We start from the raw sequence: 18,318 nt of genomic DNA on the forward strand, positions 1-18,318 counted from the left end.
GGTCACTCCCATCATAAGTATTTCTCTTGTTTGAAATAATACTCATGCTACCTGAGTCTACAGAAATATGAGTCTAAAATGCACAAATAACACAAAATATCTATATTAATGTTTAATCAGGTCCCATCTGTGTCTGTGTGTGTAAAATAACTTGTTTCATTGTTGCTAGGAAACCACCTTTATGACTTTTCTGAATTAGTTTCTGCTTTGTTAGCATCTTGTGGCAGTTCTCAAAGGAGTCAGGTAAACGTTCTGGTAGTACAGAGTGAAGTGTGGGAATTTGCAGGTGGATATAAAGTTCTCAGCAATGCCATGGGATCACAGGAGCACCATAACTTTAAATTCTTGGGGAGCTGCACCCTTTGAAGCATGTTCTTATAAAGATATCTCCATATCGCGTTCTGTTGGTGTTTATACCACAACAGTATTTAGAAACGCTTACCATATTATCTGGGCAGGATATTGGCAAGTTTTTTTTTCTTGAGGTGTACCTTACCACTGTGATTCATGACAAGCTTACTTAGGTGCTTAGTGTTCTTTATGGTATACATTAAATTTGTTTTCTCTATCAATTTCAATGTCTGTCAACATCCTACTTGTTAAGCAGTGTTTCCTGGCAGGGTCTCTTGCTAGTGCTACTTAATGTGCATAGGCTATGTCTGGTTTCAAAGTGGAGTTCACAATGTTACTGTGCTTAAGTTCCTGCCAATCTGAAAAAAGACCCGTGTTTGCTTCTGTGTGATACTAGGCTCAAGGATGGGAGCCTGTAGGATGAGATCCTACTCTTTTTGATTAAAAAAAGGTATGGGAATATTGGAAGATCAAGACTTCCTTCTAGAACGAATGCTGTAAAAAGGAGAGGTTTCATATCATCAAGCTCATTCTCTCTGCGTATCCTTCATTTTTAACCTCTGTTTAAAAAGAGAAACAAAGCTGACTATTGGCAGCAACTTTTCTTTCGACTTAATTCAGATTTCTTCCTGACTCAAGACTGTGTACTTTACTTGAGATTTATGTTCATGGATATAGAAATAATTAATTCCATCTATATTTTGTAGACTGTTCTTCTAGAAAGTTTCACTACACCTATCGCAAATCCATTCTTGATTTAAGGAACTTTTAAATAGAGCGTGCATAACCTGGTTTAATTTTACTGCTATATTTTCTGAAACCAGCTATTTGATTATTTTTTTAGCTCTAATAAAAATTTAATTGTGGTAAATGGCTGTCCAAGTAACTGACTTACTGACTTTGAATATCCATTCAGGGATTTACACGTATGTGTTTAACACTACTGGTCATATATCCTTAAAAAAAATAAATATTTAACTCTGAAATACCTATGAAATTTTATCCACAAAATAGCTAACATAAATGGGTTTTATTTTTAGGTTGTTACAGGTGCTCCAATAATGAGGAGGAGATGGCAAGAATGTAAGTGTGCTAAGTGGGATGTAAAGTGTACATTTCTAATTTGGGTGTACTCCCTTTGATCTAAATCATCTTGACATAAGGGCAAGTTGAAAAATTTTGTCAATAATTGTCGTGTGTTCTTATGTACGAAGCTGCATTTTGTATGGTTTATATTGAAAATTTGATAGATGAACAAGCTCTTCCATGGGCAACATAAATAGAGAGAAGTGTTTTATATGGCTTTGTTCTCTCTCCCTCTTTCCATCCCAGTCCCCCTCCCTTCCCAGGATCCTTTACCTATGATTTCTATTTACCTGGTAACTGCTGTGGTCTCTTCAGTGCCATCTACTCACGAGCATTTTGGTAAACTGAGCAAAAGCAGCAGGTTGGAGCTCCATGCGTGTGTTTAATTTGCAGTCCAGAAAGCCAGACAGAATCCTTAAAGCACAGCTATGGCTTTTCATGGAATCATAGAATGGTTTAGGTTGGAAGGGACCTTAAAGATCATCTAGTTCCAGCCTCCTGCCATGGAGACCGATGTCTACCCACTAGACCAAGTTGCTCAAAGCCCCATCCAGCCTGGTCTTGAACACTTCCAGGGATGGGGCTTCCACAACTTCTCTAGGCAGCCTGTTCCCATGTCTCACCACCCTCGCAGTAAAGAATTTCCTCCTAATATTTAATCTAAATTTCCCCTCTTTCAGTCTAAAACCGTTACCCCTTGTCCTATTGCTACACTCCCTCATAAAGAGTCCCTTCCCATGTCTCCTGTAGGCCCCCTTCAGGTACTGGAAGGCCGTTACAAGGTCTCCCCGGAGCCTTCTCTTCAGGCTGAACAACCTCAACTCTCTCAGCCTGTCCTCATAAGAGCTGAAGCACCTCTCCTATCTGTGGAAGAAAGCTTTCTGTTTTACTAGCCGTTGATACTCACAAAATTGTAGGAACATGGTATCTTTGAGACTTCACTCCATTTAATCTTTTAAAACTTATTGTAGTACCATGTCATCCAGATGGACAGACAGTACAATTGCATGCAGCTGTCGGAAATGGCTAAAAATGATCTATATTAGCAGTGTCATACTCCTGAAGAGGAAAGATACCCATTTTGAATCTAGGAAAGTGTTTTGAAATAAGTCGAATCCTATTCAAATTAAGTTTCTTGACTGTAACCTTTTGGTTAATGTGTCTAATTTTACACTTGGCTATGTGGCATTCTACTGTACTTATAATGTTTACATCTTTTAAGAAATCTGTGTGTATAATTGTAGCCAGGGTATAAAATATTTCAAACTTTGTTATTAATTTGTTGTTCATATTCAATATGCTGTCATATCATAATGCTTAAAAAATTATTCTTAATGTTTGTAACTAATAGTGCACAGAAACAGAGCTAGTTGAAACTGAAGTGCAGTTTTAGAGCCCTCCTCTATCAAGATAATGTCTGTTGTGCTACATTTCAAGCATGTTTGTTTAGATCCTAATGCAGATGACAGCCCTTCAAAAGCTAAAGTTCAGCATGTGGATAAGTCACTTAATAATGACGATAAAACAGATTCTAAAAATAAGGATGGAAAAATGCCAGACCCTATTCAAGGTAAGAGAAGAATGATTTTTTTTAATTTTAATTTTTTTTTTAACTTTCACCAATGCATGAAGTATTTACTCTGTATGTGCCTATTTGTAGCTTCTATAGTTACTTTCTGCTATAGGTGAATTTGCGCAGTGTGTGGATGGGTTTTGGGTCTGTGGCAGAGGAAGGAATAATACTAGTGTTTGCAGAGAAAACAGTCCAGTTTTACTTAACGTCACTGGATACTTCAGAAACAAGACAAGATTCATAATTAGAAGTTTTTATTATGTGTATTTTTTGGAGAAAGGGCACAGATTCTTTTTGGGCTATAAGTTGTTCTTTGGTGTCAGGAAAAGAAAAATGGGAACAGCTGCCTGCCAGACTTTGGTTAGAGCACAAGAAGAATAAGGAGGAAATAGATTGGATAGATTTTTTTTTTTTGAATGACATAGAAAATAAGCGTTAGTCAAATATTTTTTAGAAAACAAAACCAGAATTAAATATAAATCAGTGAATGCCATGCCACTGAAAAAACGTTAGAAGTTGCTGCTTGGTTGTAGACTTAATGTCAAAGGTGAGATTAGGGTTCTGTCTAAATACATTATAATTATTCTCATTCAGAATATTTCTGATCAGAAATACAAACTTATGCTTCATGGCTGAACCAAATATTTGATTTTTAGGTTCAGTTTTTATTTTACTTCTTCACAAGATACCTTATTTACATCTTCAGGTTTTATTGATGTTATATTTTTAAATAAAAATCTAAGCAAAGAATACTTTTAAATTAAAATATTGGAAACCCGTTACTAAATATACTGGTTTTATTGTTTTAGATGAAAAGAACGTTCAAGAGGAGCAGGAAAAAAGTCAGAAAGAACAGGCAAAACCAGATGAGAAGATTGAACCTAATAAGGCTATTGAAAACAGCAAAGACAACAACTCGGAAAAGTAAAACAAACAAAATCCATTGCCCCCCCCAAACCCCTTTAATTTTACTCAAAGGAAGATGTTGTAGATGATAACTGTCTATATTTGATGTGCATAGAGTATGCTGTGAGAAAGTAAGTCATGCTCTGATAGCAAAGTGCTTGTCTTCTGAGATTGTGCTCAGCTGTAATCTTCTCTCATCAGCAGAAAACCTGGTGTATATGAAGCGACCTCAGATTTTGCTCTAGATGCAACTAGCTTTTATATTTAACTCTGTTATCCTTAAGGCATAATCCTCATGTATTACAACTTCAAAAAGAACGTTCCGTCGTGGTTTAAAAAACCCTCTGTTATGGGTTCACATCAGACAGTTAGGGTGGACTGATATGAACTGATTTTAGAAGGAGAAGTTAATCAGTAAATAGCTGTAACAGTTGGGGTTCATCTTTACAAAGGATTTCGTGGAGGAACAATAAGAAGTATTGTGTGTGGTTCTAAAGTGGTGAAACTGTGCTTGCTGTTTGTAAACATCTTTATTAATAACTGTGTTGTGAGTTTAGTTTGAAGTATCAGCCTTTGTGTGAGGGGGATATCTCCAACATCCATCATCTTTGTGCAACACTAGGAACCACAGGAAAGCATTTGATAAGGGATATACATGCATCAACCCCAACATAAAACTTTTTATTTCAACAATTAGTTCTTTGGTTTTGCTCTAATGACGTTTTCTTGGAATGTTTCTTAACTTTAAACCAGTAGTATCTTTCCCAGACATGGATGGCTAACATCTCTTGTTTGTTTACTATTACCCAGTAAAGGGAGAATTTTTCTAGTTCCTGAAATATCTTTTTGTAGGAATTTTGCCTCTCTAAGGGGCAATCATTAAGGAGAAAGACTAATTGAAACCAGATTCAACTCCAAATTTATGAATCTTGGTGTTCATTTGTCTGGCTTTCAAATACCAGTTTTCAGTTCTTAATCCGGGGAGTGAACTAGTTTGTGAAAACAGCAAAAATAAGGGACTAATAAAAGCTCAGATATCCACATCTGGAAATGCTGCTATTTCTACCTGACACCGATCCTTATTGCACAATCCTGTACTTTAAAGAACAGCATCCTTTGGAAAAATCACTTAATGCTGTTCTTTTAATCCAGTTGTTCAGAGAGATCCTGGATAACTATGAACAGCCAGATGCTGGAAGTCAGTGTCTAAATTACAACTTCAGCTTGTTCCTTTACTGTTCATTTTTGTGAGACTTCTGAGGGATGTGAACTCAATATATAGTTTCTTAAAAGGAATGAGAACAGATTCTCATTCACAGCAAGCAGTCAAATGATGTTTCCACATGATGATGATCACAAATGATGACTCACGTATTCTCAGTCTGAGAATTTCTATTACTCCTAATTTCTTTGTAGTGAAGTTCTGCACAGTCATCCAAAGATGTAAATTATTTTGAGTTCATTATTATTATTTTATTTTTAAAAATTAAAGGTACAATCTGCTTTTACTATATTTCTGATTCCTAAGAAAGATTTCAAGAAAGAGGAGGGCTTCAGCTTGGCAGTCATATGGTTTTGGTTAACTTAAAAAAACCCAGACACTCTCATCTCTGGTTCCTGGGCTTGCAAAGGGATGGAATGCGCCTATAAAATATGTGACCTTTCAGAGTGTGTTAGAACTACTGTAGTAGTAATGTGTCAGGAATTTAAACTGATTATGAGTTATTGATTGGCTACAGATTTTGATAGATAAACCATCTGTATACGGTTTTATTTATTTATTTATTTATTTAACCTTAAGGTGTGAGACCAATAAACAATCGCAGGAAGAAAAGAAGGAAGTTGAGGTGAATATTTTTCCATTAATGGGTTGCTTCAGTTTACAAATAGTTGGGGAACTAATTACTTTAATATATGTTTGGTAATGGTGTTTGCTTTTGCTTATTCAAATTAGTAATATTATTGACAATAAATTAGCTATAAGTTACAAAGCAAAACTATTAAAACCAAGGTTTTTTCCTACTTTGTAATGAAAATGCATGTACATGTTTCATGCAAGCACACAGAATTTAATTAGAGCAAGAATCTAGAATAACATATAATAATTACTGCTTAGTTTTGGTTATAATTACTGCACATAATAGATCTCTGGACTTTTTTTATATTAAACAGCAAGAATTTACAGCAAATCCTGAAGAATTCACTAGTCAAGAAGAATTGTTGGGTTATTTGGTGAGTGTTAAATCTTACTTTGCAATGTAATTTTGGAAAAAAGAAACACAGAATTACTAAGTTAAAAATGTGGCAAGTAACATGAAAGCAAAAATGTAGGCAGTCTGCTAATCTAGCAACATATTTTGTCAGAAGGTAGGATTCAGAACGAAGTTAATATCGCTGAATTTATAATATATATATTCATTCTGAAGTTTCTAGACAGGGTTTTGGTTTTTTTTTCAAAATACTGGTTTACTGTCAGAGGGCTGACTTGCATTGAAAATTAATGCATTTTTCTCAACTGTAGCTTAACTCCAATCCTGAACTCCATGCTTAACTAAAATGACATTTTAATTTTTTTTTCTTTTATAACTGGTCTATCATTTTCAAATGATGAATTTGGAAAGATGTAATTCAATAATGGAAGGAAGCAGAATGAAGAAAAATATCTGAGATATGCAGAAAGGAAAGGAACAATTTTTAAGAAATAAAATACAAGTTGTATACTTCAACAAAAAAACCTCAAACCCCCATAAACTAAGAAAACCTAACTATTCCCTTGTAAAGTAATGGCAGAACACCTGAGTGCTGTTCAGTTGTTCAAAATATGTATTATGTACACATTCACAGCAGAGATACAATCAATAAAAGTGGAAGACTAGCATTTGCTTCTTGTTATTTATTAGCAACAATATTTATTAACAACATTTGTGGTCTTGTATACAGAAGTGGTGATTTTATTAAAAGCCTCAGTGACAAACTGTACAGAAATCTTTACTATTAGTTGCTGTGACTCAGCTACTGCATGTCAATCTAGGTACTTTTGACTCTCATAAAGTCTTTTTTCCCCATTTTAAGAGGGAATTATTAGGTGTAAAGATTGCACCTTGCTAATAAAACTTGAATTTGTTTTGAGGCATATTCTTGCTTAGTACGAGCAGTGCTCTGTTTTGGAAAGTTTGAAAATTGTTTAATATTAGCATCTACAGTCATTTTTTAAAAAGCTGCATTCTGTGTTTCTATTGTTGTTGGATTCAAAAGGTTTCTTATGTAGTGGAAAGTAATTTTGCAAGTATCTTTTTTGGACTTGCTGTTCATATCATGGAATAATTCCAGTTTTTCAATAATTATTCATACTGTATACTTTTTTTTAATTGTGAAAATCCGTATGCTCAGCTTTGTCATTAAAATAATTATATTTCTTTTATTACCTGGTAGCAGAGATATCCTTGCCCAAGTTTAATCTTCTTTTTCCACCTAGTTTTTGAAAAGATCTTCTTTAAGTATACCGTGTGCAAACTGGGAGAGGTAAATAGTGTTAAAAATATACTATAATCCCTGTTATTCTGTCACGTATGCACTTAATGCTAGTTTTTTATTACTTTTTTCCATTGTCTGGAATGTTTAAAGGTGTTTTGTTTCTAATCCAGAAGACTCTGTATTGGTAGGACAGACCTGCGGTTCTGCTACATTGTGCCCAGTGGAAGTGTTTTCAGCAGAACTTTATTAATAGAGACAAGACGATGACGCATGTAGCACGCTCTGTGAGGGCTGTTGGCGCTAGAACTTGCTCCCTACTAGAGCTTCTGAGTTTCAGAGACTGCTTTTTCCTTAGGCTTTTTAGGAAGAAGGTTAGTATAAAGCAAGGTGGCATATATTTTTAAATTCAGTAGTGTCTTGGCTTTTTGCTACTTTCTAGAGAAATGGTTTATGAGTATATTGCCTCAGGGAAGTTGTACCCATTCATTTGTGTGCAGGTGTCTTGGGAAGAGATCCAAATACTTAAGGAAAAACATTTTCCTGTATGTATTTCCAGGCATGTTCTTGGGTTGTTCCTTTTCAAAGGACTGTATCGGGTACCTGCAGCTTCCTTTTGTTAGGTTCCTCTTCAATTCCACCTCCCTACCCCCCATTTATGGGATTAAAAGTAAAAACTGTATTTGCTTTGTAACTTCAGCCACGTGTGACAGATGGATAGAGACATAAAAATGAGGTTCCGGCAGGTTTTGTTTATACATGGTGATACTTTAATCCTTCAGAGGGAAAATTTTTACATTGTGTGTTGTTTTGTTTTGTGTTTTCCTAGCAAAGTTTTGAGATACTGAATGAAGATGATGCTTCATTTATCCTAAAAGTTACACAGACTCTTACAGATGCACTGGTGGAATATCGTCAGCAGGCTGCATCAAACAAAGTAATGTAGATTTTGTTATGTTTTTGTTCTAGAAATCTGTAGATCGCTGTGAATATGCATTTTTATTATTACAGTTTAATTAAACAAAATTGCTGTGAAGACCAGATTGTAAGTTTTACCTATATATATACTATATATATATATATATACTTGAGTTTTTGTAGTGATCATAAGGTAAACTTAGAGCTTTTCTGTTGAGGAGTCTTAGTACGTTCTGTTCAAAGGTACTTGCGCTTTTTTTTTTTAATAGAAGCTAAAAATCATCTTGCCTCTTATTTCCCATGCTTTTCCTTACATACAAGATTTTCTGCTATTTTTGCCCCTTTTCAATTCTAACTTCAGCTTTTTTCATCTCCGCTGACCTCCCTGACACTCTTGTTCTAGATCTCATTTCTGTTCCCGGCCTTCACTCATTCACCATGTAATCAAGCATTATTGACACCAGTTTTCTTTCTCATACAACTTTTGGTCCTGCTCTTTGGACTGTTCCCTCTGAGGTCCTTTTCTTCCTCCACTGTTAGAAACCCAGTTTTCCCCCTCTCTGCTATTACTTTTGACTGACTTGTCTTTACATAGGCATAGTATGGAGGTGGTTTGAGTACTTCTTTGAGGCTGCTGCGGCTTGCATTCCCTACACCTCCAGTTTACATTCCATTATACCATAATCTCCACAGTTTCCATGCTTGGAATGACTTCTTGTTCATTCACCCATTGTCAACAGGGATGGTAGGAACTTTCCTCTTGTTGGTGATCTATTCAACATTTTTGCCATAGGAAACATTATTCCTTATCCCTCCCAGCATTTCTTGCAGATTTGTCAGTGCTGAACGGTGTTGTTCACCACAACACCTACTCCTACTACAGCAGCTACTTAACTACTTTTTTATTTAAAGGGTGAGCTTAAGTGGAGAATGCCAACGAGGGTAAGTAGCAGCCAACAAGCTGGAGAGAATCACAGAGGTGACACTTCAAGAAAAGAAGTTTTGTTTTGTTTTTTTCTTCTGTTCTCAAAAAGCCCTTCTTAATTCAGGACTTTATAATAAAGTTTATCTTTGTCGCCTATATTCCGTCCTCCCTCTATTGCTTTCCTTATGCCCCAAATGCAGTACTTCTCCATGATAAAATTCCATGCCTGTAGTTCTCATTAATTATTTATTGCTTTTAACTTCCTCATTAAGCTTACTCTCACCTTATTCCTGCTGGGTTTTCCCATATAGGATTTTGTTGTTTTATTCATATGGAAAGAAGGCAAAATCTGACATGTCACCAAGAAAATAAAGTTCTAACTGAAGTAACGTTTAACCTACTAGTTTTAGAAAAACAGAATGTTTTCCCACATTAGGGTTTTTTAGTATTCTAAACTGTGATCTTTCAATCGGTAATTTTTAACTAAATCTTTTATTTCGAGTGTAAAATGCTTCCTTTTTAGACCTGACAGGCTGAGAATTAGGCTCTGTAAGTATCATTTCTTGGCCTAATAAAGTGCTTTTTCAGACGGAGAGAGATACCACGAGCAGTGTAAACATACATAGAAGTTCATTACCAGCTGCATGATTTTCAAAAAATACTTGATTTTTCAGATTTGGTAGCAGAAATACTGGTCTTTTATTTGGTTTGTGATCATCAAAAATGTAGCAGTTTGAAATTTCAAGAGGTTGTCTTGGTGAAATTCTGAATGCAACTTTTGTCAAACTTGTAGGACCTCTTAGACGCTGAATATAATGGAGAAGCAGCATTGGAATATTCCACAGAACAGTCTGACCTGACTTCAGCAGATATTAGTGACTCTGATACTGGTAATGTTAGCTTTCCAATCTTGAATGCGCTTTAATCTTAATACTGAACTTTACATAAATTTTAGTAAGCCTTTTTTTCCTGCTTTTCTAAAAGCAGAGCTTAAGAGACAATAAAGCCAAGGTCAAGTAGCATAAATTAATAGTTTTGGTTTTGGTTTTTTTTTTTTTTCATCCTCTATAAATGTTAGAAAGGGCAGACTATTCAAAAACATTCATCCTACTTAACTGTAGGATTTGGGGAGGAATTGAATTAGTATCAACTCTGACTTTCTTCTGCCCACAGGCAACGGTTTCTAAGGAGTTTCTTTCAAAGTTTAACTCTGCCTTCCCTTCCCTCCCCCCCCCCCCGCATTTCTTTCCCTTCTTGGTGGAGAAGAGGATTAGTGCAGGTCTAGTCCAATCAAGATGTTAGTGGAAACATGTTGTATAGGATGGATAATTCTGTTTAATACCCGAATATTGCAGCTATTTGGCCTCAGTACTTCTAATTCATTTTACCAAAGAATCTTGGATTTCTTTGAGGTCATTTCCTTCTTGATATAAATAAATGGTTATTTTTCTCAAGCATAGGAAGTTCAACCATATGCTTGGAGAAGCAAAATACCCAGAATACTAGTGAAGGTAGCTTGTATGATTTTATTATTATTTTTTTCCGTGCAATGTCAATTTTCTTTTTTTTTCTTTTGAAAACCTCAATTGATACAATGCTAATAACAAAAATTGCAATGACTTATAATATACGAGACTTTGAATTTCTGGTTCCTTTTTGTAAGCATAATGGAAATAGCTTTCACCCACCTCTCAACCCTTGTTTCTCCAGGATTTTCTGTAAATGGAAAGCATTCCCGACTCTCAGTTATATGAAAATGTAGCAAAGTCAGATGTGAACCTCACCAGCAATGCTGCTGTGACAGACTAGAAATGCTTGTTTTGAAAAGCCCTATTTAGAAAAATGAGGACTCTTCAGACTCTTTCCTTACTGAAAAACAGTATTTCTCTTTAAGACTATTCGAGCAACCGATTGGCTAAGCAGTCCTTATCAGTAAATGAAGAAGATGAACCTCAAAACTTTTCAACTGGGTCTTCGGAAACAGCATATGAGAACAACATCACTGCTGAATTTTTGAACAGTGTAAGAAACATGAATGTTGAGGAAGTTACTGCTACTCTACACAAAATAGCAGCAGCAAATCCAGCTTTCAGAGGTAATTCACATATACATGCATACACACACACAAACACACGTATAAAAATATACATAATTTTGTTGGCTGTGTGAAATGTTAAGGACTATATGGGTCAAAGAACTTCAAGGTATTAAGGAGGGCTGAAGAGGCTTTTTTTTTCCCTTTAACTTTTGCAGGATCCAGTTTAGGAATGGTTGTTCAAAATGGCTGCCTTCCCATGAAGGTGTTAATAATTGCTGAATTTCTTTTAAAATTCTTTTCTCATTTGTGCATAGTAACATTTACATGGTGAGAAATAGTTAACTAAAACCAAGCATATTTTTATTAGAAAAAGAGCAGAGTCTCTTGTCTGTGATATAACCAATGAAACACTGGCTTTGGGAATGCCAACAGCAAAGAAATTTTTACTTACTGATTCCTGAAGGAACCGTGCTTGCACAGTAACATAGAAATAATAATGAATCAGAGATAAGTAGTCTTTCTTTTTCTTACAGTTTTTAATAATTTTCAGCTACTAAACCTTCCCATATCTCCAGTCAACTGCTGCCCTTTCTTCAGAAGCTTCCTGTGTACAATTCTAAGCTTCTCAGAGTGTGTTTAGGATCATCAGGGTAAAAAAAGAACACTGAAGATTGAGTACATTGTAGAGGAGCTTAAGATACTCTTTGCCTGAGTGCTCACTGTGGAAGAAACAGGAGAGACTGCAGGCTGTGCCATAACCTTTCCTTGGGTATGTGTGTACGCACACAACTGGGCAGAGTATCTGTTCAGAATGGAAGTTCTGTAACAAATTGACAACAAAAACCAATTTGCTGCTTTCATGGTTTTAACTCTTCCATGGGTATCACCTGGTCCTAGGGACCTCCAGAACAAAGCGGCTAAGTTATTGATAGTAGTAATTTCTCCCATAAAGCTTCCTTTGGAACTTGAAAATTTGTGGGTGGCAAATGTATATTTATCTTTTTTTAAGGTTTTGTTTTGTGTTGAACACAGCTGCTCTCTCACTGCCTCCCCCTCCCCTCTGCTCCATAGCTGACAAGGAAGAGAATAGGAAGAACAAAAGTGAGAAAACTCATGGGTCAGGATAAAGACAGTCTAATAAGTGAAGTGAAGGGGTGGGGGGGGAACAAGTCATGCAGAGACAATCACTTAGCACTTCCCACAAGCAGACTGACACCCAGCCAGTCTCTGAGCCAATGGCCACCTCAGAAGCCAACCCCCCCACCTTGCCTCCGCAGTTTTTATTGCTGAGCATGATATATGGAATATCCCTTTGGCCAGTTTGGGTCAGCTGTCCCAGCTGTGTCCCTTACTAGTCTTTTTCCCATCCCCTGCCTAATCTGTGTGAGGGTGCAGTGTGGGAAAGAAAAAGCCTTGATGCTGTGCAGGCACCCTTTGGCAACAGCCAAAACACTGGTGTGTTATCAACACTGTTTTGGCCACTAATCCAAAACACAGCACCATACAGGCTGCTGTGAAGAAAGTTAACTCCATCCCAGCCAAAACCAGTACAGGATTCCAGGTGATTTTTGAAACCAACAGCTTCTATTGGACAGGCGGAATAGAAACGGGTTAGAGAAACAAGGTAGGAATTAGTGGACATCTGGAAAAATATGATTTGCTTAGAGTTGAGGGGGAATAAGTGTGGCTTTTGGGATAAGAAATCCTTCCTTGCAGGCTTTCTGGAGTTGTCTGAAAGGGGTCAGCAAAGAAGTCAGATAAAGATGATCCAGTTCATATAGTCTGTTTGGAATTCCAAGAAGCTAGATAGATACCATAATCAGAGGCCTTTAAGGGAACTGAGTGTCTGTGGGAAAAGAGGGAAATCCTTGCATTGTTTAAATAATAAACAGATAGCAAATGGGCAATTACTTTTTACAGTGAAAAGTAGTTCCAATAGAGAACTGTGTGCAGTGCTTAAGACCAGTGCTGTTCAGTATCTTCACAAATTACCTGGGGAAAAAAGGGATAAGTATCTGGATGGCAAATTTTTGTGATACGATGTTATTTAAAACAACTAAAAGTGTTGGCTGACTGATGAATTTCAAAAGCTCCTCATCAGATCAGGGGAAGTACCAACTTGTCAGTCAGAAGAATATGTCGAGTACAAGGAATTAAGGAAAGAATGGAAAGCAAGATGGGAATCATCATTTTGCTATTGCATAAACTTTTGCTTTGCCTGTATCTGGCATAGGACATATATTTCTGTTTCCCTTATTTCAGATAAAGGACTTCATTGGTGCAAAAGGTTTAGAGAATATGGTAATATCTTCCATATAGGAAGCAATGGAAAGCTAGGGCTCCTTTTGGCCTGGAAAAGAGAGGACTGAGATGATATAACAGAGAGCTGTAAAATCATGAGTGGATGGAGATGACAGGATTCTACTATTTCCTATCTCTTTTGATCCATAAACTTGGAGTAGAGAAGGGAGTCCAACTTCAAAATGGACAAAAGAGATGGGTCTTCATGCAGTAGTAGGTGGATGATCTATGGAACTCCTAGCAAAAGGATACTGTGGCTACAAAAATACTGTGGCTACAAAAATACCCTTTGCGGTCTGGGCCAGGCCAGGCAAGTGTTTGGAACAGGGCTACTGAAATATTTGCCATATCAGACTTGGAACGTTTCCTGAGCTGAAGATGATCTGAGATTGGGAGAACATGGTATTCCCACACACCACCACACATCAGGCACACTTGCCCTGCTCTTACTTTTTCCTTAACATTTGGTTATGGGTGCTGAGTGCTTATTATTACCACTTAGACTGTCCGTGTGTTTCTTCTACTTCTCCTCTCCCCCTCCTAAAGTCATGGGCATTAGTTCCATCGAAGTAATATGGCTTTCTTGCTCGTATTCAGAAGAGGACGCTTTGACTTATTGTTACAGTGATAAAATCAAGCACTTCTGGTCATGCTTTTCTGATCATCAGCTGCAGATTTTTGAAAGTTGGAGGCAGAGTAGAGGGGTAAGACAGAACCTTTAACTGAACCAGTACAGCTGTTCATAGCAATATACAGTTACAGTTTCCAGGCACATTCTGACAGTTAATGGTTGTGGTATTTTCCATTGAATAAGAAACATCCAAACTCATGTCAGCATCTAAATGTTTCAGTATAACTTGTGCTTTTAAATGTACTTTATCATCAAACCACTTATTTTGTTTGTGTGTTTGTTTGTTTGCCTTTAACTAAGGAATTGATATTCCGAATGTTATAAGGATCCTGACTGAAAGCGGGACTCTGAGAAGACCAAGCAATGGCAGCACACAGTGACGTGGTAGTTAATAGAGTTAATATAGTGATGTTTACTTTCTGTAAGTTTGAGATTGTTGTTTTACTTAACATGAACTCAGTGTAGTGGATTTTGTTATGTTCAAATTTTGTACAGTGTTATTTTAATTAAGAACTTGTTTTTTATATTCTTGTTATTTATTTCTCCAATTAGCCAAAATTTCGATATTTGTGGAAAGGTTGTAAAGCTTATCTTCTTTCTTTCCATGTTAAAACATACTTTTAAACCAGGTAATTTATTCTTCTTGCTGTCATTAAATACTGTACATTGACAGTCTGATCTTTTCTTATCATTGGCTCTTTTACAAAGAGTTATCAGCGGAACGAACTACTGCAGTCAGCAGTACAAATTCATCCTACAACAAATACTCAGAAGTTATTCCATGTGGCTGCTCGGCCTGATTCAAAAGCTTTTGTAATCAAAAAATCCCCTCCCATATAAGGATTATGAATAGGTCTCCACATATTTTTTTTTAAATAACAATTAAAAATAATAATAAAAAGTCAGTGCTGTCAGTCTAGTTCTGAGTTGCGAAGTGCCTGGATTATAACCAATAATTGGAAGCTTTAGCAAAGTCAGTAGAGGTTTGCTGTGCTTCCAAACTCAGCGATATGTCCCAAGAGATCTATGCAGACTATGGTTAGGAGGCACTGATGCGGTAAGGAAAGGATCTTCTCTTATCCCACCAGTAGGAGAATGTAATGAAACGTGGCTCATACTGTCCTTCAGTTCAGGCTCTTTTAACATGAACTTTTTTCCAACTAAAGTAGTAACTGGTTTTGGCTGAATGTAAAGTCTACATATTAATGACTACTACTTCTGTAGGATGATGAAAAATGTTTTGGGTGGTTATAAGTTAGTATGTTCAGGAAAAAAAATATTTTTTTTAAATTAAATTGTGTAATTAAAATTTGCTTCCTGCTTGTGATGTTGGGTAGCATTCAGTGGTTCTAATTAAAGCTCTTCAGCTTTGCAGCCAAATGCTGGTATAATATAGACATGCTGGGGCCAGATGGTAGAAGAACCTTTTAATGTTAACATAATTTTTTTTTTTTTTTTTTTTGGAGATCTGGATGGAATTGAGAATCCTCGTCCTAATAGTTTCACATCTTCATATCGTGGAATGCAAGACGCCATAAAAATAAGGTAACAAAGAAAGCAGCAACAAAATTGGTTAGTTTTGTCCTATGAACAGACATGGGAATGAAATCAGTTCAATGACTGTTAAAGAAATTAAAATACAAACCGCTGCTTTAAAGAAATTGTGAAGAATTTCTACAGCGTCTCTAAATATGTTCTTGTCAGAAGCAGAGACGGAACCAGAGCTCTTACAGCTCATTTACTCTGTAATAGGGACAATGTTAATGCCTGCTTAGTGAAGATTAACTTGATCCGTAAAAAACATCTTTTGGTTGATATGAAATTCTGAATTCTGTTCCTGTAATACAGAAAATAAAAATAGAAACATCTTTTTGTTTGTTTGCTTTCAAAGTGCAGAACATTCTATCAATTAAAATAATAAAATCAGAATGTTCAGCTGTTGTAAGTGGCCATCTCTGGGACAGCTTCTTTTTTCTCTTACTGTGGAATCATTCCTAGTGGAAATAAAATTAAGTTGAAATTACTTAGATTTGAGTATTATTATTTTTTTTTCGGTGGGTGCAGGGGGACCATGCTGGAAAGATGCCTGAACCTATAACACAGTGATAAAATGGTTTGAATGGTATGCTGCAGAGTGCTGCTGCACTTCTCAAAGACAGCTGAGAAAACTGAACTGCACAAAAATCATAAAGCGTATGCTTCTGGAAGTGTTTTTTGATAACAGTCTAGCATTGTCTGTTCAGTTATACTACTATTTTCCTCTTGAAACTTTCTTTTTTTCTGGTGCAAATAGAGGCTGCAAAAAAACTACGTTATTTTCTTCTTGTTATCTGCCTGTGTTTTGTGATGGCTTGGTATATTCTTATGCTAATGGAAAATTTTGTTTGTTGCAAAACGGTTTTTAAGAAATAATATCTTGTGCCAGCATTGCAAAGTAAGGAAAAAAACATTTTCTTTCCTAATTATGCTTTTAAATGATGTTGCTGACTGTATTTAATATTATACACTTTGATTTTTTTTTTTCCTCATAGTAACAGCAAAGCAGACAACTGGAGAATTAATAGAATTAAAACTTAAGCAAGAGGAATTGATCTCTAACAAAAAATGCAGAACTTTACTCCTCTTAGAAGGCAGAGAGTGGAAAGGAAAAGGGCTTTCAGAAGTGACTTGGTAGGAAATGAAAAGTTCTGAATGTGCAACAGAAGAGTTACTGTCTGATGTCAGCTGTGATGATCTCTGTTCTAGGCAGCTGTAGAAACATCTTCCTCTTGTGTTGCTTCCTGCGTCTTCTAGGACTGGGCCCTGTCCTTCTGCCTGAGGAATTCATTACCCCCTTTGAAGCAGCAAGCCGCCATACTGTCAATTTGATTGTACAGCGTGCCCAATGGTCTGATACTGCATGTGAAATGATAACACTGACTCTGCATTGCCTTCACCAAAAATTGTGATCTCTTCTAAATGTTTTCTAAGTCTATAAACACAAATCTTGGTATTTGTTATTATTAATGCATTCTTATAGGAGCAAATGAGATACAAATCAAGAGCTAAAGTAGCTGGGCTCAAAGAAGGCATGAAGGCGATCCTGTTACTCCAAGTGAGGAGCCTGAGCCAAGACACCTCTGATTCCAGTAATTAAAATGATGTAATGCCTCCTGTGATGGGATGCTGACATCTTAAAAAGTGCTACTGAACTTTTAGCAGTCATCCATGCTGCTTCATATCAAAGTAGTGCGGTGTAATTACTTCTGTGGTCTGACTGAATTGATCTACTGGCTGATGTGTTGAGGCAGGACCTCCTGATGGGACCCAAGGAGAGAGAGGCTGAGTGAGACCTGGAGCTCACCTCACAATTACTTGAACCCCCTGCTGCAAAAGCATCTCCCTCCATCTAGAAACTTTGTCGGGCTGCAAAGTATATCTCTGAGTCTCTTACGATGTTGGCATAAGAAAAAAAACTGCAGCTGTCATGGCCTACCTGTTCAACAACAAACTGCTCTACTGTATGTATAAAAAAACAAAGATTGTTTGCTTTGTTTAACACATTGCCCACAAAGAACATCCGTGAAGATGATCAGAGGGCTGGAGCACCTCTCCTATGAGGACAGGCTGAGAGAGTTGGGGTTGTTCAGCCTGGAGAAGACGAGGGTCCAGGGAGACCTTACAGCAGCCTTACAGTACCTAAAGGGGGCTTACAGGAAAGATGGGGAGGGGTTCTTTATCAGGGAGTGTAGTGATAGGGTGAGGGGTAACGGTTTTAAACTGAAAGAGGGAAGATTTACATTAGATATGAGGAAGAAATTCTTTACTGTGAGGGTGGTGAGGCACTGGAACAGGTTGCCCAGAGAAGCTGTGTTCAAGGCCAGGCTGGATGGGGCTTTGAGCAGTGGGAGGTGTCCCTGCCCATGGCAGGGGCTTGGAACTAGATGATCTTTAAGGTCCCTTCCAACCCGAACCATTCCATGGTTTTACCGTAGAAAAGGGGCACAGCTCCTGTCACCCCTCATTCGAACGGCACTCGAGAGTGCACCGCCCTTCGGGGGAACGAATAAAAACCTTTGCGCTGGTCTCCCGCAGCTGCAGGATGTCCCCGTTCCCGCCGCTCCTGCAGGTGGCGCCCT

At 37.0% G+C, this 18,318-nt stretch overlaps 1 protein-coding gene across 5 annotated transcripts in view; it reads left to right on the forward strand.

The window, feature by feature from the left end:
- Positions 1 to 17,603, forward strand: part of LOC134511810 (uncharacterized) — a 26,120-nt gene extending 8,517 nt beyond the window's left edge. For 2 of the 5 annotated variants that reach the window (XM_063326347.1, XM_063326346.1), the window contains exons 9-18: positions 1,392 to 1,434; positions 2,888 to 3,007; positions 3,820 to 3,934; positions 5,718 to 5,763; positions 6,089 to 6,148; positions 8,217 to 8,324; positions 10,024 to 10,120; positions 11,125 to 11,325; positions 14,501 to 14,621; positions 15,667 to 16,693. In XM_063326347.1, the coding sequence (XP_063182417.1) occupies positions 1,392 to 1,434; positions 2,888 to 3,007; positions 3,820 to 3,934; positions 5,718 to 5,763; positions 6,089 to 6,148; positions 8,217 to 8,324; positions 10,024 to 10,120; positions 11,125 to 11,325; positions 14,501 to 14,580 (870 nt within the window). In that variant the 3' untranslated portion in view covers positions 14,581 to 14,621; positions 15,667 to 16,693. The other 3 variants (XR_010069983.1, XR_010069984.1, XM_063326348.1) reach the window with 3 other exon arrangements.
- Positions 17,604 to 18,318: the final 715 nt, after the last annotated feature.

Source organism: Chroicocephalus ridibundus, chromosome 2 (genome assembly GCF_963924245.1).
Source record: "Chroicocephalus ridibundus chromosome 2, bChrRid1.1, whole genome shotgun sequence".
Taxonomy (NCBI): Eukaryota; Metazoa; Chordata; class Aves; order Charadriiformes; family Laridae; genus Chroicocephalus; species Chroicocephalus ridibundus.